The sequence below is a fragment of the Gavialis gangeticus genome, unplaced genomic scaffold (genome assembly GCF_001723915.1).
Source record: "Gavialis gangeticus isolate Ggan-Ray unplaced genomic scaffold, GavGan_comp1, whole genome shotgun sequence".
NCBI classification, from domain to species: Eukaryota; Metazoa; Chordata; order Crocodylia; family Gavialidae; genus Gavialis; species Gavialis gangeticus.
In genome coordinates, this window is record NW_017728996.1 from 28,088,633 (window position 1) to 28,109,443 (window position 20,811).

Genomic DNA, 20,811 nt, shown 5'->3' on the forward strand with positions numbered 1-20,811 from the left:
GCAAGAGGAGACTGAGGGGGGATCTTGTGGCTGCCTACAACCTTATCAGGGGCCAGCAGCAGGGACTCGGGGAAAGTCTGTTCACCAGGGCCCCCCTTGGAGTCACCAGGAACAATGGCCACAAGCTGAGGGAGGATAGGTTTAGGTTAGATATTAGGAAGAACTACTTCACTGTCAGGGTGGCCAGAGCCTGGAATAGGCTTCCCAGAGAGGTGGTGCTCTCACTGTCCCTGGAAATCTTCAAGAGGAGACCGGATAGGCACCTGGCTGGGGTCTTATGACCCCTCCACCCCCAGTGCTCCTTCCTGCCCATGGCAGGGGGTCGGACTCGGTGATCTGTCTAGGTCCCTTCCGACTCATTGATTCTATGATTCTATGGATGTATATGGGCATTTGGGATAGCAAATGAGATCTGAGTAGCATGTGAGGGTCCAGGCTGTGAGAGATCATAGCATATTCATAAGGGCTGGAATACATCAGCTAAATTACTGGGAAAAGATGTATAGTTGCAATGTCATCTCTCCGAGCACTCCCTCCTCTCCCAACTCCTGCATCTCTCCAAATCTCAGGTGAAGTCTAAACTAAAAGGAGCATACTGCATTCCTTTGTTTTAGAGAGCCCTCCTATTGAATCTGTAGTTGCCCTAGTTCCTTTCATTTTCCATTGTTGTCTCCTTTCTGCTCTCCCTACTGGATCTGTTTTTAGACATTTCAGACCTCCTCATTCATTTTCTTCCAACACAAAAATTTGATTTTCCAATTCCTTGAAAGCCCAGGCTTTGCAGCCTGTCCTCTGTGACATCCTATCATCTGGCTTTTCTTTGTTTATAGGGAAGGCAATATTAGCCATTGGTTTTATTTAATAGCTCAGTATAAAAGCTTTCCTTATGAGTCTACTTATTCATAGTTGAATGTTGAGGCTGTAATTGTTGGTTCAGGACTACGGTGTCTGCTAACCTAAAGTTTGAAAATGAAGTTTGTTCGCTGCCCTGAGCTGGGAGAGTTTGGCTGGCTGCTGCCATGTTCAGTGTACTTTGCAAGATACATGTTATCAAAATGGTAATTAATATGGTGCACAAGTATCCTGAACAGTACCTGGGAGGGAGCTGGGTAGGGAAAGGAGGAAAAATCACATTGCACTGTCCTGGCAAGGTTTTCCATCTGGCAAACCCCAGTGATTGTTTTAAAATACTCTGGGAGGAACAGCATCTAGCTACTTAGGAGGGGTTAGCCTGATTTTGAACAAAAGGAGAAACAGAAACCTGGCCACATCCTCTCCCTCCGCAGATCAAAGCTTTAACTGTGCTGTTCCTCTGAAAGCATCCTCTCCTTCCAATTCCTAAAGCAGCAAGGTGTGAGGCTGCAGCTGAGACCTGCCAGATCTGCTTGCCCCTGTTGCCTCCCTCCTCCACTGATGCCACCAAACCTTGGGGTGTGATAAAACAACATCCATTGTGGCTGGAAGCACTCAGTTGTAACACCACTCAGTCCACCAGGAAGCTGTAACACCACTCAGTCCACCAGGAAGCTCCTACAGGAGAACACTGCACCTGCACACACACAATACCCTGCTGGGGAGTAGGTAGAGAAGAATACACAGAAGAGCCATAACCAACTCACAGAGTTTAAGGACTAAGTAGACTTTTTTTTTCTTTTTCTTTTTTTACTTTGCTTGAGCTTCTCAATACTTCTTTAGTGATGTGTCTTGATATTTTATTTATGGGCTTTAGCCAGTAACTTACATGATTTATGTGCATATTTTGACAGATTAGTTCAATACAGTTTAAAACTAGAGACATTGAGGTGGACATGGGAACTATAAGAAGATAGGACTCCTCAGTCATCAAGTCCAGCCCTCTGGAGCAGGCACCACCACATATAATCCCTGTCAGAAACCAATTATTTTAGAAGCAGCTAGACTTTTATCCTCACTACACTAATTAGGAGGCTATTTACAGAACCTCACTGTTTTGCTGAACGGAAACCTACCTGTAAATTCCAGCTGAAATTCACAGCCAATTTGTACCCACTTCTCTTTTTACCACCAATACCCATTAGCTTAAATAGCTCATCTCTCACTCAGGCATCTGTTCTCTTGATGTATTTTTAGAGAGAAGTCATCTCAGCCTTCACTTTGCTGGGCTAAGCAAGCCAAGGTCTTGCAGTCTTGCACAGATCATCCTAACAAGTCTTTTGTGCACCTGTTCCACTTTGAATTGATCGTTCTTGAACATGGATTACCAGGACGATATAGTATTTCAGATGAAGTTGCACCAGTGTTTCAGACAATGGCAATATACTTCCCAAGCACTGCCTTGACTGACACATATTAGGATCACATTTTTCTTGGTGGCTTCTTTTGATAAACTAGTAAACCTTGGTCCTTCTTCAGTCATTTCTAACTGGAAATGAGTTTCAGCTAACAGCAGAAGTTTTTGATATTAGTTCCTAAATGCATATACTCTGTGTTACTGAATTTTATCATGTCTATTATCTGAGTCCTCAAACTCATGCAGTAACTCTTGTATGATTTCATGAACTTCCCTATAGTGACAATGCTTCTCAAAGTCTTCAGAAACTATCATCATTAGCACACTTTGTGCCAGTTTTTACAGCAAACACAAAATTAAATCAGTCCCAAAATCAATCCTTAAGAAACTGTGCTTATAATTTCCTTGCAGCCCAATACTTTGACTTTCAACATGGTTACTAGGGGTGTACAAAGTGGGCCGTATTCAATTCGGATTCAGCCCAATTCGGGGGACAGTGATTCAATTTGCTGACTCATCTCACTGTCCCAATTCGATTCAGCCGAATCCAAATCTGAAGATTCAGTTCTGATCCAAAGAATCAGCGATTCAGCGATAGACACAGCTGTATATGTTTTTTCTACATACCTTAAGGTACCAAGTGTGGCTCTGAATTCTGCGATGCTGGGGTGGATGGTGCATCCCACAGGAGCGCAGGGGGTGGGTGTCCCCCATATGCTCAGCAGTGGACCTCCCCACACACCCCCCCCCGACTCAGCAATTGGCTGGGGGAGGACCCTGGGTGCCCCCCAGACCAAGGAGGAGCCAGTCACCAAGCCAGGGGGCGGGGGAAGAGGGTCCCACGCATGCTCCATGGCAGACCTGGAAGTGGATCAGAAGTACTTCTGGTCCATTTCCGGGTCCACCAGCAAGCATACTGGGGACCCCCCACCCCTCCCAGCACTCCTCTGGGATGCTCCATCTGCCCACCATCTCAGCGTTCACAAGCCACCTGGTAACTTGAGGTATGTAGAAAAAAACATATAAACCTGTGCCTATGTCCAAATCGTCGAATCAGAGGCTTCCAGTTTGATTTGGAGAGATTAATGGGTGTCCTGATTCGATCCAGATTTGGAGATTCAGACGCTGAATTGGGTGAAATCTCCAAATTGCATCAGCAACCAAAGCTTCGCATAGCTTTAATGGTTACCCATTGCCAGCTTCCTTTTAACTAGCTCATTACTCATCCTGTGTTTTGTCTCTTAATCTCCATCTTAATCAATATATATTGTATATAATTAATTTGTGAAACTTGCTGCAATAGAAAATCATTGAGGCCAAAAAGTTAGTGGGATTCAGAAAAGGATCTAATATTTGTAAGATAAATGGGGACTTTATATAGCTAAGTAAAAAAATTCTAAGGAATATAAAATTTCAGACTCCAGGCTATAAGCCGACTATACTAATTGCTTAGGGACAGCAGTTCCTAGGTTCCTGTATTTCTGACACATCTTTAGCAGTAAGAAGGATTAAGACTCTCACATTCACCAGCCTGTGGGTTGAATTTTGCTGGCCATGTAATTTACAGATTTTAGGTATTGGCATATGTTTTTTTAGGAAGTCCTGTCTCCTGCTCTTACAAACATCTGTCTTGAGATTGACAGCTCCATAGCTCTTGTAGAATGGATCTGCCAGAGGAGGTTATCATCATGAAAAGACAGGCATTCTCCTTGCTACTTGTGGCCAAATCTACGAGTGTCTATATACGAATAGCCTGGAAGTCACAAAGACATGGCGCTCCTTTGTTATATCTTCACACAAAAATGTCGGTCTTCTGGCCAGTGAGATAAAAGCAACACCAAAATAGCCTCTTTTTCCCCCTTCTCCTAAATAGGTGTAACAATTTGAAGGTCAGGCAGCACTGGGGAGTCTAGAAGAATCTTAGTGCTGTGGATTTAGTCAGTGACCAGGGAGAGCATCAGCCAAGCTACATCAAGGTGCTGATCATGATCAACAGGGTAGTTGGAAAATGTGCTGTGTAGTAGAAATGAAGAAGATGTAGGCTGCTGTCTGTGTTGGCATCAGGAGATAATAGTGGCCCCACTGACTGGGTGACAGGGACAGAATTGGCACCCAACAGGTGAGTGCTGCAGAGCAGAGGAGAAGTTACCTCTCACAGCTGTGTGAGAGTATCCTGAACAAAGATGTGAGCCATTTTGGTGCTGCTACCTTGGGTAAGAGAGCAGAGTGCCATGGTCAGTAGTATCAAATGACACGAATGGGTCCAGGAGCATCAGTGTTGATATCTTTCTTCTGGCTGTGAGCTAGAATGAATCATCTCTCAGCAAAGCCAGTGTGCTCCATTCTATGACTGAGCCTTATCTCCATGTTGAAAGGCTTTTACTGTTCTTAGCAGTACACGATGTTCAGCTAACCTCTTTTAATCCACCATAGGCTTAGAAATATCTGAAGGCTGACTAAGCTCCAAACTCTGCTTTCATCTCCATTGGTGAAAATCTGTTGCTGTCAACAGTTTCTTGAGCTTGTAACAGAGAGTAGAATTTGGCCCAAAGAATTAGTCAGGTCTAAAATTCCATGCTGGAAAGAACAGTGAATCATATATACACAAGGCAATACACAAGCAAATGCTGAACAGAATCACACTCTTGTGACAGATGAAAAGACTATGCAAGATCTCTGGGACCACTTACAGGAAGTAGAAAGCCCTGGCTGAGCTATGCTTTTTAGGGTGCCTTTGACATATACATCAATGTACAGGGAATCAGCAGAGCAAAGCTCTTAGTTTGATGCATGCAGTAGGATGCAAAACCAGTGTTGGTACCTGTAGCTACGATTGATTTCAAGCATCATAATCAGCACTGTTTTGGTTTTAATAAACTCGGTCTGTATGGGAAACAAAAGATTGAACAAGTCTTTTTGCAGAAGTGTTATTTAGTGCCACAAATTAGTGGCTTCAGTCAACTTGACAAGTGAACTAGGAGAGAATGCAAAAGTGCCTCTTAGGCACTCATTGATTATGCAAAGAAAACACATCTTTCCAGGAAGTGATAAAAGAATCCAGAAACCAGCATGAAATATCTGTATACATGTAGAAAGATTACAGGTTTGCACTTCCTTATATGGTTAGCTAAATATTAGTATGGGCAGATCACTCACTGCCCTTCTAATAAGCCTGCAGCCATTTAATTACTAGTAATTTATTCTCATGCTACACTGTCTACCCAAGTATTTAAAGGACTTCACAAAACTTGATTAGTATTATTAGCACTTATGCAGCTGAGAAACTGGGAAGAGGTAAATCTAGTATTTTTAAAGATGCTTCTGATCTTACGTGCCTCAGTTTTAGATGTTCAACACAAGAAACTTTGGTCCTGATTTTCTGAAATGCTGAATCTTCACATCTTTGAAGAACTGACTTCTTGAATCACAGTCAAATGGGTCGCCAACTGGGTGGAGGGCCGCACCCAGAGGGTGGTAGTGGACGGGTCATTTTTGACCTGGAGGGATGTGGGCAGTGGGGTCCCGCAGAGCTCAGTCCTTGGGCCCGCCCTGTTCAACATGTTCATCAGTGGCTTGGACGAGAAGGTAAAAAGCACTGTGTTCGAATTTGCTGATGACACTAAGATGTGGGGGGATGTGGGCACGCTAGAAGGGAGGAATAGGCTGCAATCGGACCTAGACAGGTTACGGAGGTGGGCGGACGAGAATGGGATGGGATTCAGCACTGACAAGTGCAAGGTGATGCACCTGGGGAGGAACAACCGGCACCATACCTACAGGCTGGGGAACTCCCTTCTCATCAGTGCAGAGGCAGAAAAGGATCTTGGAGTCATCATTGATGCCAAGATGAACATGGGCCGGCAATGTGGGGATGCAGTCAGGAAGGCCAACCGCACCTTGTCATGCATCCAGAGATGCATCTCAAGCAGGTCCAAGGAGGTGATCCTCCCCTTCTATGTGGCACTGATCAGGCTGCAGCTGGAGTACTGCATCCAGTTCTGGGCGCCGCACTTCAAGAGGGATGTGGACAACATGGAGAGGGTCCAAAGGGGGGCCACTCGCATGATCAGGGGGCAGCAGGGCAGGCCCTATGAGGAGAGGCTACGGGACCTGAACCTGTTCAGCCTCCACAAGAGAAGGCTGAGGGGGGATCTAGTGGCCATTTACAAATTAGTCAGGGGGGACCAGCAGGCACTGGGGGAGTCCCTGTTCCCCCGAGCACTGCCAGGAGTGACTAGAAATAACGGTCACAAGCTGGCAGAGGGCAAATTTAGGCTAGATATGAGGAGGCGCTATTTCATGGTCAGGGCGGCTAGGATCTGGAACCAACTTCCAAGAGAAGTGGTGCTGGCTCCTACCCCGGGGGTTTTTAAGAGGAGGTTAGATGAACACCTTGCTGTGGTTGTTTGACCCCAGTACTCTTTCCTGCCACGGCAGGGCATCGGACTTGATGATCTGCTCAGGTCCCTTCTGACCCTACAAACTATGAACTATGAACTATACCCCAAATCAGAGGCAAATTTGAAAAGCAAGGGGCTGACACACCCAAGCTCAAGAAGCAAGTTACTAGGGAAAGATGAAACAGTCAGAGTGTCTCAGACGTGGATCTAACCATAAGACAACACCACCACCGGGACAGGTAAAAGTCTTCTGAAAGTCTTCAGCCAGTGGGATGGCCTGTTTACCACCATGGGTCACTTCCATCAGCTCTTATTTTCTTATTCTGATTAATACCCTTACAAATAAGTGGCCAGGCTAATAAAAGATCCTAACCTTTATGAATTCTTCCCATGACAAAGTTAGGTTGCTAAGGAAACCAGACCAGATAAATAATCAGATCTTGTTAACCCGCCAAATAGGACATTCAGTTGCTTAGCTACTGGCCATGCGCGTCTCAACTCCAGAGATGACTCACTCCATTAGTATAACTCAAAGCAAACATTGTTCAGCCATGGCCCAGCCACATCTAGTGGAAGCACTAGTACAAACATGCTTTAAAATTGTGTCAGCTGTTAGGGGGTTTTAATCTGACAATTAGTAGGTTCTAAATCAGATAAAAAAAACAATCTGGACTCTCAGCATAACTTTATTGCTGCTGTGTGCAAAGGGGTGCCAGCGCAATCTCCACTAACATTAATGGGTTTGCATAGCTAGAGTGCAATAGCTTGCTAAATCTTTATATTATTGTGCATACAGTTAACTATGCTTTTTATGGTTTTTCCTATAACAAGCATTCCATGTTAAAAGGGTTTGCGTATACCATTGTCAACATTTACTTCTGAAATCTCACAGGGTACACAGCAGTTTTTATCCATCATCATATCCTGTTGTTTGGCTTCAGTGAGGAACCCTGATTCGTTACTGCGAAACACTGCTATTTTATACATAATGTATAAATAAATACGTGTATTGTATATATACCACTAATAAGCTAGACAACTGCTATCTATTAGGGATGTGCGAAATTTTGCCAACAGTTTCATTTTGACACTGTTTTGACTCATTTTGGGCTCAAAACAGCAAAATCGAAATGAAACAGAGAGCTTTGAAAGAGCCTCGAAATGAAATGAGGCAAGTCGAAACGTTTTGAAAAGTTTTGAGTTTCAAAGCTCAAACTGGGCTTGCCTGCAGGGAAACAAAAACTAAAGTGAGGAGAGAGAGGGGAGAAGGGAGGGGAAGGAGTGCTCTCATTATTGCCTGTGTAGCGAGCCAGTGCCTGTCACCCTTTCCTGAGGTCCCTTCCAGTCCCAGTGCTCTGGGGGAGGGATGGAAAAACTGCATAAAAAGCAGCATTGTTTTGCCTGTCAGCACCTAGAGGTGCAGGGCCCCAGAACCCAGACTGCCCCTGTACCTACCTCCTTGACAGCTGGCAGGCTTTGTGGCCTCAGCACAAGCTAGCAGACCTGCAGCTTTCACCCTGCTGCGCCTTAACACGCACAGTGTCACCCATGTCACGAGTTTTGCTTGTCTGCAGCTTGAGGTGCAGTTTTCCCAGAACCCCTACACCTATCTCCTTGAAACTTGGCAGGCTTCGTGGCCTTAGCAGGGGCTAGCAAGCCTGCAGTTTTGACCCCACTGTGGCTTAACACATACACATGACATGAGTTTTGCTTTCAAGACTTTGAGGTGCAGTTTTTCCAAAAGCCCTGCACCTATCTCCTTGACACTTGGCAGACGTGATGCCCTCAGAATGGGCTACCATTTCTGCAAATTTCATCCAAATCAAGCTAGAAATTACAAAGTTACAGGCTGTTCTGAGCTTCCCCATTGTAGCCTGTGGGTGAAAGATAAAAACAGTGTCAAAACAGTGAAACGAAATGCAACAGCGGTTTTGAATCAAAATGAAATTTAAAACGAAACACTGTTCCATCAAAATGTCAAAACACAAGTCAGAATGGAACGGTGCCCTTTCGCACAGCCCTACTCTCCATGTCCAGCATGTTTAACAAGACCGTGTCCTACTCATAAGATATATATGAATTAAAGTTATATTGCATTAGCACACAAAAACATTACGTTTTAGTGTGGGGTTTTCAGGAGCACCTCAGTGACTTAGGAGTACTTTCAGCAGGGCCTGCACTCCTAAATCACTTAGGTGATTCGCAGATTAAAAGTTCTATACTCTGTTAGTGTTTCAAGAAGAAGTTGTACTTTTAATTTTTCTTTGTTGTGTTTCCAAGCCATTCAGATTTGGAAACAATCATTTTTATCAAACGATTTTACAAACGTTGAAAACTAGCCTCTTAATGGATCCTAGTTTTAACTTTAACCAAGGAAGATTCTTGGTCTTTCCATAGTACAAGGAATATAATTTCATCTGCCTCTGAAATGCAGCCACTTCAGAGAGCAAGTACAGAAGGCACTGGAGGCCCTAATCAATCAATACACTTAAGCACATGCCTGATTTTAAATATTTGAATAATTCTTTTTATTTCAGTAGAACTTGTGCTTAAAATTAAGCATGCTCTTTTTAATACTTCACCCAACAAAGCTCTTAAGAGGTCATAATGCTTCACAGCATTGTAATTCAGGAAATAAGGGAGAATACATTATCCCATTTACTGCCAGGGAATTTAAAAATATTATATTTACGTGGTTAGATTTTATGAAAAGAAGGTAAATATCCTTTTCTTTTTTTTAAAAATGTCTAGGCTGTTTTTGAGGAATACAAGCTAAAGACTTCACATTTGTATCTTATCTAAAAGCTCCTAATGTCTATAGCACAGCACGCCCTGCACCCAAACTGAAGTCCTGGTGCAGTGCAGACTCAAGAGTGGAAAACAGCACTTGACTCATAGCCTATTGACGTAAAAGGAGTCTCTGCACTGACCTCAGTGAGCTCTGGGTCGGGTGTTTACTGAGGCATCAATCAATACCACTTCTAACAACACCAGGTTGTTTCTTTTTTTCCCCTATGTGTGTTTCTGATCCAGCAACTCACCAAACCCAACCCTGCTTAGTGTAGGGCAGGTGGCAAGATAACAGTATCATATTAGAGAGAGGTATAAATGAAAATATATTTACAAAGGAAATTAGAAATTGTATTAATTATAATTTAATTTAATTTAATTTAACCTATAATGTAATAGGTTTACAATGGGATAAACCTTTTTTTTATCAGCAAACATCCAAAATCCACCATAGAAAAGCTGCTTTCATTTTTAATTTTATGTCAGTGAATATATAAATGGCTCTGTCCGTCATACAGCATTATGTTATTTTTCATCAGATGAAGGGCAGAAGTGCTGTTGGTAATTTGCTGTGAAATATGATTGTTTAAATTCTAACCTCTTAGTTGCAGTTCTAGAGATCTATCCCTTGGAAAAAGATGCTTTTAGCTGATGGGTAAAATGATCAGCTTTGTTTTTCTCACTTCTTCATAAGTAAAACATGATGGAAAATATTTAAGGCTTTTACTAGTCCAATAGAACTCCTTTCAGCCCACAGCCACCATTCCTGGTACTGAATAGTTTGTCTGTTTCCATGCAGGAGAGATGAACATCTCCGAATCAAACTAGATGCAGAATTTTGGATTTATGTTTAATTATATTTTTAAAAGCACAGCAAAAGAACAGGCAAAGTCTGCACAAATTCCACAATATAGATAAGAATATAGGTGGTTACATTATCATCTATATTTGTAGCTGTGCCAGTGAGTGCAGTGTCAGAAAAAGGGCTGTTTTTCTTCACTAGCGTGTCCTGCTTACATAGAAACTGTGCATGCTGATGAAATTCTGTTTTGACTTTTCCATGAGGCAGGAGTTCAGCCCAACAGATTTTCAGGTACTAGAAAGAATTGTTATTCAGTTCCCAAGAGGTGCCATCATTATCTACTTAATTTGTTTTCTGTCAACCTTTTCTTTAAAAAAAAAATCTATTCTACTTTAAATGCTTCGTAAAACCTTTTTAACTGGACTTAATTAGCCAATAACTCTATAAAAGCATTTGCTACAGAATATTCTCCTTCCAGGAAAAAGCAGCATTTGAATCAGATATATCTTTAATTACATACATCCATTGTTTTCAGCAGAAGAAGCTGCCTGATGCAGTGTGACTTCATTCATTGAATCAAAAATGAAAAAGATTCTTGTTTTAAATTAAGCTCAGTTTTGAATAAATCTTCCTCCGCTCCCTGTCTTTTATGTATATCGGCCTCATTTGGTATCATGTAGTATCATACTTTCTTTTTACTTGAAGATATTCAAGATTTTCTGTTTAAAGTTAATCATGTATCCATTCTATAGCTTGGTAATCATTTGCCTTTACATTTGTTTTTTTCAGAAACAAGGATTTTTAACTCCTTCCTTAACAATTTTCTTCTCAACAGGCAATTGAGCCTTGTCTTGCCTGACTGTATAATGCGGGTACTCTCATTTTCTTTTGGAGAATAACTGGGAATTGTTTTGTTTTCCAGAAAACTTGGATGAAATGATTGCTCTGCAGACAAAGAATAAGCTTGAGAAACCTTCTACTGATACCAAAAACAAGCTGCTAGCAGGTACTTAGCCTATTACTCTCTCCCCCTGTATTCCCTAGGGCTAAGTACAGACAGTCAAAAATCCCAAGGCTGAATTGATTAAAACTTCACAAGTTAGTCTAAGCTGTGTCGATTAAACTGATAATCAAGTGAACAGACATTCACTTCTGATTAAAAAAATGCAGCCATGTGCGTGCAGTGGCTCGAACCAAAACCTGGGAGGCGCTAGAGCACACCTCCCTGCTCAGCTGGAGCAGACAGCTTGGGCCAAAGCTAGCCCACCCATTCTGTGAGGGGAGGGGTTGTGAGGGATGTGCAAAGCATCCTGGGATGCTGGGAGACTGTGACTTAACTTGAATCTGGAGGGGATCTGGAACAGACTGTATAATGTGCAGATTGCTCATGCCATGTGTAAAGACAATTGAAGCACTTTATAGTACATGGCTCTCTGCTATTATGAGGTTGATTTCTTTGTGCTTAGTACAGAATAAGACCAAAATAGATAGTCATTGGTCTGTGAATTTTAGGACCTGATCCAATGCTCATTGAAAGCAATGGCCAAACACCTATCATTTTCCTTCAGCCATTGAAACCAGACCTGAAAGGATGTGTATATTAAATTTTAATTGACTGACTTGGATTATCTTTTGTAAGAGATGATGCAGGCATTTTCAGCGATGCAGGCCGGAGATGACATTTAGAAACACATCCTACTCAAGCTATTAATTTTTTCCTGTATCATCAGTCAAAATCATTAACCTACCCAAAGAACATCCTAATGTGATTTACAAATATTGGCAATTACAGTGCAAAAATAAGGGATGGCTATGTTTGCAATGCCTTTTAGACAAGAGTAATGAAGAGACTGACAGCACAAAGGAAGAAGCAGCTAAAATGGAAAAAGAATATGAGACTTTGAAGGATTCCACAAAAATTGAAGAGCAAAATACAGCAGGAAACACTAACCAGCCAAAAGGTACATGATTATTATGGGTTTTGCTGTTAATCTGTGATCTAAATGATTTGTTGTTTTTTCCCCCCTTTTGGTAGCATAGTGACCTGTTTCTATAGCAGTGTCACAGATGCAATATGGCAACTGAACTAATTTTGTAAAGGAACAAGCCCATTGATTGTATAGTTAGGATGGCTCTGATTTGTCTAGCTTAAACTCATGCCTAGTGACCTGACAGAGCTTTTTGATATTGGGAGAAGGGTGATTAATAATAAGAATCTTCTCTGGGTAGTGATATCCTTCAGGAAAAATGTTATTTAATCAAAAACTAATCAAATAATTTTGATGGAAAATTTTCAACCGGCAGTTGAAAATACAGTTTAGTTCATACATACATGACCTGCTGGTCCCAAAAACACCTACCATTTCTGGGAGGCATATCTTCACACGTCTCAAATCCAAATTAATGTATTCGCTTTTATTTAATTCAGCAGCAGATTCAAATGCTCTCCTCTGCACCATTAAGCTCTTGCTTTATGTATATTCTTTGTCCCCTGAATTCTTTGGGACAATTCATGCATTTCAAGTCAGCTGATGCTGAGTAATAAGAATTCTAATGTAAAGTTTTGACTGAAATCCAGCTGTCTGAATTCCCTGCCACCAGTCCTATAAACAGAATTGTATTTTCCCTGGAAGGCTGCTAAGTGTTCTTAAATTACTCCAGTGTTTGGGAAAGAACTTTACCAGCCCTTTGGTACATGCATCCTGCTCTGCATAATCTAAATAAGGCACACATTCATATTCAGAGCAGAACAGACCTCCTTAACATGTGTGCACTATATACACTGTTGTCACATTATTTGTTAAGCACATGTTTAGTTCCACATGAAGCAAAGGAAGTCACAGTCCTTCCCTTGGAAAATTTCTCTGTGAAAACTTATGCATGAAAGATTTATTTTAAAGAGGATGAATAGTGCAGCTGTGGGCAGGATGTCATTTATCTATGCAATATTAATATTCAAAGACCTAATATTGCTCTCAGTGATGTCATTGAGAGTTATGTATTTAAGTCCAGTGGGAGTTGGATTGTACTGAAGATCTGTTTTGAATCCAAAGGTGCTGAGAACAAAAACTGTATATTTTTTAATTGAAATGAACCAAAATATGTTTTTATCATCATTTTTGCCACACTAAGACTTTTAGCAATAGCACCCCAGGCTGTGTCCACACGAGCAGGAACATGCATTTGCAGCAGCACAAATAGTAGCACCACAAATTTGTGCCACTACTTTGTGCTGCCCTACTTGTGTGGTTTGCAGTGAAACACATTGTCCTGCTGCTCCATGTGCTGCAGGGGGTGGTGGCTGGGGCACAGGGGCTGCCTCAGCGTGAAGCTATCCACAGACGGCTGCTACACTGAGGCACCCTGTGCCCCAGCCAGCTGGGTATTGGCACATGGAGATGGGTAAGCAGACAGTCCAGGGTCTTCGCCTTTGTCCTGGCACATGGAGCTTTGACGTGTTTTGTGCCACTTTCTTTTCATGGGATTTTTTGCTACCAGGAAATCCCAGTAGCTAATTTTACCCCAGTGCTGCAACACGTGTGGTTTGTGGTGCTGCAAAGAGGTTTTCAGTGCCACAGACCACATATGCCTGCACATCTGGATCCGGCCTCAGAATTTATCAGAACAAATAAAAGAAGCTCCTTTTGGACTTACCAACAGTCACTCCTCGACACATGCTTCCTTCCTCACATCTGTATCATTAAAGCCTCATTAATTTAGTCCCTTATCTGTAAAGGAAAGTTAGAATTTGCAAAGCAGTTTATAAATTAATTATTAATCAAGCAATTGATTATCATTTTTTGAATATGTTGTAGTTCTGAACATATTGTAGTTCCTTCAAATGATTCTCTAGTAAAGATTGTTATTTATCACAGCTACAAATGACTTCTCTCTATACTTGTAACAAACTATTATATAGTAAGCATGAACCTACCACACAGGATGCCTCTAGCAGCACTGTCACTGGTACCAGGGTTTGTACTGTTTTCCCATTTCATTAGCTTACATGTATTTTATTCTGTTTCTTCCCATCCCTACACCTTTGCACACAAGCCTCGATTCAGAAAGGGGCTTAAGCATAGGCTTAATTTTATACAAAGGGATCTACCTGCCTTGCTGAATTGTGTCATAATATTACAGTATTTATATACTATTTTAGGAACCAAATCAAATGCTTGTTAATACAGTAGTGTGGTGAGATATTGCCTTTCTGCATCTGTGGATTTTGAGCAAAATAGGATCATCAGCACATTCAATATTCTGGGTTGAGCATATCGATTTCTCCAGTCTGTGTTAGGAGATGCTGATATTGAGAGGCTGAGTCATCTGTTCTATAGAATGAAACAATTTGCAGGTCCCACTGCTAGACAGCCAAGGTGCTTTTAACAGCTATTGTCCACATGAGCAATTAACATGTTCTACATAACTGGAAACCTCTGACAGCAAGTTAGCAGCTCAAGGAGGAAACAGAGCAGTGATACCTATTATCTTACTAGCTGCCTCAAAGCAGCGTTTGATGTTGCATGCCATATCAAGTTAGCTTGTTGTAACTCTAAGCCACTCTTTTTCACATAATGCTACAGCAAGAGGAAAAGCCAAGTTGGCTGCATGCTACAAAGCAAATGCACAGGAAATAACATAATCCTTCAGTCCCTATTTCAAAGCCTGAGTGGCCCAAAATGCAAAGACAATCACGGATGTACTTTAGCTATTTTCTGTGTCCAGCATCATAGGTGTTTCAGCACCTGTCAAGAATTTAAAAAGAAAGAATAGTACGAGTTGCAGTTGCTCTCTCTCCATTTCCTCCTTCCTGGCTTATGTCAGAAATACCTTTGATTTCTTCATAGAATTTTTTTAACAGTAATTGGTTGTATGTGCATGAAAGTGTTATGAAGAGAAAAAGCAAGGTTAAGAAATAAGATTTCTGGTTGTTTATGAGGGGCACGTTCCATAGTTATTCATACCATTGATGAGGGAGAGTTTCATGAGCTAGGTACATCTGCCATGGAAGTTTGATGTCCTGCACTCACAGGACTCTTCCTTGGTCAGTAATTCTGTTATTCTGGCTGCTGTAGGGTGTCATGTTTGCAAAAAAGGGTGAGGAAATCAATTCCATGGAGGATTTGAATTCAATATAGACTCCATGAAGTTGATTCTGTTTGCATTGAGGAAGTAGGGCAGACAGTGGTAGGCTGGGATAAAATGTTTATGATAGCTGTGGGTTGCTAAGCTGGTAGCTGCTGGTAGGTGCTTTCTGTCACTTGGAACTTCTTAGAGTGTGTGCGTCTTCAGCCCTAGATAAAATAAACTGCAATTGTAATCAGGCCTAGAGTTCATAGTTCACTGGTAACTGTGCCTCGTATGGACCCAAGAGGATGGAGTGTAATTTGCTACCCAGTCATTTTTTGTGGCTGTAGCTATTGGAGAATCCCATAACGACAATGGGTGTCTATATACCCTTCTGTAGGGTGGTGGGGAGGAACATTTTAATTAGAGTAGCTAGCAGGAGCCGCTTTAATTAAAATGCCCATAGTATTGCTTGTATTCAGCATCCCATTTTTAAAAATGGCGGTGGGGGCACTTTAGCTAAAGCTCATACGACAAGCTTTAGTTAAAGCACCCCCACTGCCATTTTGAAATGTGGGACACTGAATACACAAGACGCTGCAGCACGCTGGAGATTAGAGCGTTTCAGCAGACTCGATTAATCAAGTCTGCTCCGGCGTGTTCGAATCAGAATGCATTGGGGCGGATATAAGGGTCCAAAAGAGCTCAAGCCTACAGACTGATTTAATAATCTGCTCACTGTTAAATTCTACAGGAAGCACTTCCATTTTCTGTTTGTGATGTTCCCAGTTTGGGCTAATGTCTGTCTTATACCTTTCTACAACTGGCTTACAGGGGTATGAATTCAAGCAGAATTTCAGCTTGTTCCTCTTCATACAAGATGCTCTGCTGGTTTATTGACTGACTCCCTACCATGCTACTTGTGCATTCTCAGCTCAAAAGTTCCAGTCTATTTAGTATTGCATTCATTTACTGATGGGACGAAACTTGCAGAATTGGCAATAGAAGCTTTCTGCAAGGTAATTGCACAATTGTTTTCTTGATGAATATAAACACATTACGTCAATAAACCTCTAGCCAAGTTAAGAATTCAGAATCCATTAGCTGTAATATTCCCTTAGGGACCTTATTAGGTATCCTTGAACTAATTCTGTCCTACCTGCTTTTGAGGCCAAAAATAGTCGCCATTTTAAAATTCATAATCTAAAGAACAAGGTGTAACAGGAAATGATAAACAAAATGCTAATGCTTTCCTTTCCTTAGCAAATACAGCTGTCTGCAGTTCAGGTCATGGCTTTTTTCTGATGTCTTTTCAAAACATCACAACCTTATTTTTGATGTATGCTGGTCTATCAGCAAATGGAAGAGGTTTCTGATGTTTTTCAGATGTGAGCTGATGCTGAAAGCTTTCAGTGTCATTAAAATTGTACCCTGCTGTCTTAACAGCTTCATCTTTGCTTAACAATGATTGTGATCTAAAAGCCACCAACTGCCCTCAGTCCAAATGCACAGTGTCTGTGCATATCAGCAAGAATTATGCACATGAATCAAAGAAAAAGATATTGCCCTAAATGTGTGTCACATCTGGCTAACCTTTTACAGACAGGACCTGTTAGCCATTGATGGGAACTGTCTGAGCAAGGAGGACAGGTTGGACTCTTCAGCAGAAACTATGAATAATTTTAACCTGTCTTTAATTGTAATCAAGAGCTTGCAGTTAAACAAGCTGCATCAATCATTGATGGTTAGTATTTGATTTCTCTCTCATCTGTATCTCCAGGGAAAGCTGAAGCATATTTGGAGGCAATCAGGAAGAACATTGAATGGCTAAAGAAGCACAGCAAGCAGGGACCTAAAGAAGGTATGAAGTAACAAACTTGTAGCTTGGAGTGGATGCTCTTTTAATTAGGAAGCACCTTAAAAACACATGATTAATATTAGCCTGATAAAATGCATTGAACAACTAACACATAGAATGTGAAATGCACGTCTGGGTTACTGCATAATAAATAGTGACACTTAGGGTCATTGGTAAGTAGTCTAGGACCAAACATAAGGTTATCTTTAAAAATTATATGGGCATATATTATAGAGATGTTTAAAATCACTGCATAATGATTAACCTACTATAACAACACACTGCAGATCATAACACACTAGCATAGTAATTATCCTGCCCAGGCTGGTCTCCAAACCCAAAACATGTTAGTAAGTGAGCTGGAAACAACCCTGCCACCTTCCAGATCTTCCCATCCCTTCACAAACACCAGAGAATAATAACAAAGTTTTGCTGTGCGTAAAGGCACTTTATACTTGTTGCATGTAAAGCCAAGTGTAAAGCTGAACCAACTCCACCAGCCTGTTTGGCCTGTTGCTCCAAAACGTTATCACTGCAGGGAAGTGGAGCGGCCAAGAGTGTGGAAAAGCTGAGGGGGAAAGGATGCGAGATGCAATGGAATGAATCGCAGAATCTACAGGAGTCATTTTCTGCAGATCCTGGCTTGTTCAAGTCATCTCCACACTCAAGGTGTTGCACTGAACCAGGATCCTAGCTTGTCTCTGCCCTGTCCTGGAACTATTAGTTAGCTGTAATAGGGGTTAGGACAATCCCCAGGTTTTGGGAGGGAGGATGAGGCAGGAGGAGTGGCTAAAGCCCCTTGAAAAGGAAAGAGCTCTCTTTGCACAGCCAAGAAGAGGAGGGGAGACTATATTCCCTCCACATTGTCTAGCTGGCTCTTGTGTGTGATAAAGTGTAAGGTGGGCACATTTCCCATTTTTCTTCAGAGAAACTCGGTGACGGGAGATTTGAACTGAACGCCATGCCCTTCCATTCCCAGCTTTCCTACACTCTATAGCTCCTCCTTTCATCCTCACATCGTATCCCCCCAACTCATAACAACAGCTGCAGTTGATGACAGGCTTACATATTGCTACAGACTTTTCCTGCCAATTCTAATAAATATTTCTATTTATCAGTGTGTTCATTATAGTAATTAGTGCTCAGTCACATATGATTATTCCCTCTGTTTCCCATATTCTCTACAAGCCCCCTCTCCTCTTCAAAGTAACCTTTTCCTCAGCATTACCAAAGACTGAAAATGACTGTAACTACAAATACAATAGCATTTCATCTGTTTTGCTGTGAAAGCAATGAGACGTGATGTTAATTCCCTAAGTAAATGGATTCCCTGTGGAGTCTTGAACATCATGATACTTGATACTACAAGGGCCTGATTCTCTTTAATATTAATGTCTCTCTCCTTGCCTCTAGCAGAGTGAGGTGGCCTTCAAGTGGGTGTAAATTATAAGTAAATGAGAATAAAAGTTTAACCCCTTTATGCTTTTATAACCTTTGTCCTTCCCCTGCTACACATTTTATTCTTGCAAGCATTTATTTGGCAGCCTGGCAGTATTGTGAAAAGTGGTACAACCGAAATACGTTTACTCTGTCCTTCACTTCAGGATTATGCGCTACTTCATGTGTTTGGCAATCACTTTTCTACTGGAAGCTGGTGGAAAAATAAGAAAAGTGATTCCCATACACTTGGCCATTTCTCTCCAAACTGTATTACTCATTGGGTGTATTTGAGTGAGCTCTGGTTTCTTTAGGAAATCTCTGCAAATCCTGAATGTATAACTTTTAACAGAAATAGTGCTTCATCCAAAACTCTGCACTGGGAGGGCTTATTTGCCATTGTCATCTCCTTTTTAAAAAATCTGCTGTCCCATCAGACAGCAGAAACAATCTTACGTGAACCAGGTGGCCGTTAGACCCCAAAATACAAATTATTTAAAAATCTACATTTCAGCCTGATTCTCTTCTGTGCCCAAAGTTTAGTAAGCATAAGAAAATGGCAAGAATATCTCCTCTCCTCTGTGGGGCCATTCATGCCGTACCGAATCCTGGCATGAGTTCACAGATCAATGGAGTTACACCAGCTTGGAACACAAGTAATGTACTGATGAATCGAGCCTTTATTTGAATGACCCATCCTTTTTTGAAATCAATACTCTGAAAAAACAGCTTATCTGCTGATATAAATTGGCATACTTCCCAGCCCTTAGGGATGTGTTGCCATGTTTCATATTCTGTATTTTCAGTCTCCAGAGAACAAAACTGCGAGGTACCTAATTAACACTTGTAAAACCACAAATTTGGAATTGCTTGCAAAAATACTTAGGTAGTGATATAGCCATCAAGTTTCATAGCACCCACACTCACCATAGTGACTAAAAAGAAATTTTAGGATTACTTTTACTTTTTTCAGGTTTTACTGGCAACTGGGTTGATTTGAATATGCAAATATGCCTCATTTTAAATATAATACAGCTATTTTGTAGTTCAGTGTAATGTGTCGTATGTGGTAGGTGAATATAAATGAAAGCAGATTTTTTTATTTACTTATTTTGGTCAACTTGCCCTAAACAAGTGTGATGGGCTAGCTGGCAGTGACCTAGCCCAGGGGTTTTGAAAGGGCAAAAGATGATTGGAGGACTTGGGAATCCCTTTCCTCACCAATCTGGTAATGATTTGGCCCAGGGGTTTTGAAGGGCTAAAAGATGATTGGAGGACTTGAGATTCCCTTTCTGCACCAATCAGGCCCCAGAGACTCACCACCACCACCACCCCCGTGTCCCTATTGGCCCCTTGGGTCACCTGGAGGGGGATAAAAGGGGCAGCATGGGCTGACTCAGGAGAGACCAGCAAGGGACAACAAGGAAGGAGCTTCACAGAGCTGGCAAGAGCTGAGCCAGCAGGGCAGGAGCAGTGCCCCAGAAGAGCCTGAAAGAGCAGGACCTGCAGGCAGCAGTGGGACCCTCAGCACACGGCGTACGGCCGGCAGGAGAGGCTCCCCACTGGGCTCCAGGATCCCCTATGAGAGGCTGCAGCCAGCAGGAGAGGCTCCCCCAACTCCAGGAAGGATCTGAGCAGTGACCTGAGAGGTTCCCAGCTCTGCTTCCAGCTCCTCCAATCAGAGGCCAGGCAGCTTGACGTGAAGCTAGGGCTCCAGGAAGGTCAAGACCGCTAGCAGGCTGGAGTAATACCACTAGTGGTGGCTGTGTGATAGTGTCCCTATCTATCACATGGGAGATCTGGGTTAAAGTTCCTGCTGAGGTGACTTGGGGTGAGTGAGATAACAAGAAACAAATCTCCCAGTGGAAAGGGGCCATTGTGTTTTCTCCCCCTCCAGGTACCAAGGCCCTATATTTCCTTGACATTTAACATTTTGCATTTTGTGCCTTTTTATATTTCACCAACTCACATTGTTTGTTCTGCTGTTTGTGTTTTTATATTTTGTTAACCCTGTTTTTTGTCAATGATTGTAAGTGTCTAACCTTTGTTGAATCCTCCCCTCTTGGGGCATTGTAGTGTCCACTATACCCTCTGATTTATGCCTGTTATGTTCCCAGTATTAAAAGGTATATGGTTAAGTCCCCATTGGTGGTCTGGCTCTGCTCTATAGCGGGAGGAGAGTCCCTAC

General features: G+C 41.9%; 1 protein-coding gene across 2 annotated transcripts in view; it reads left to right on the top strand.

Moving 5' to 3' along the window:
• The window catches only part of SCG3 (secretogranin III), an 83,543-nt gene that overhangs the window by 32,050 nt on the left and 30,682 nt on the right, over positions 1–20,811 (top strand). For both annotated transcript variants that reach the window (XM_019504211.1, XM_019504212.1), the window contains 3 exons: positions 11,184–11,267; positions 12,094–12,222; positions 17,109–17,189. In XM_019504211.1, the coding sequence (XP_019359756.1) occupies positions 11,184–11,267; positions 12,094–12,222; positions 17,109–17,189 (294 nt within the window). The remainder of the gene's footprint in view (positions 1–11,183; positions 11,268–12,093; positions 12,223–17,108; positions 17,190–20,811) is intronic.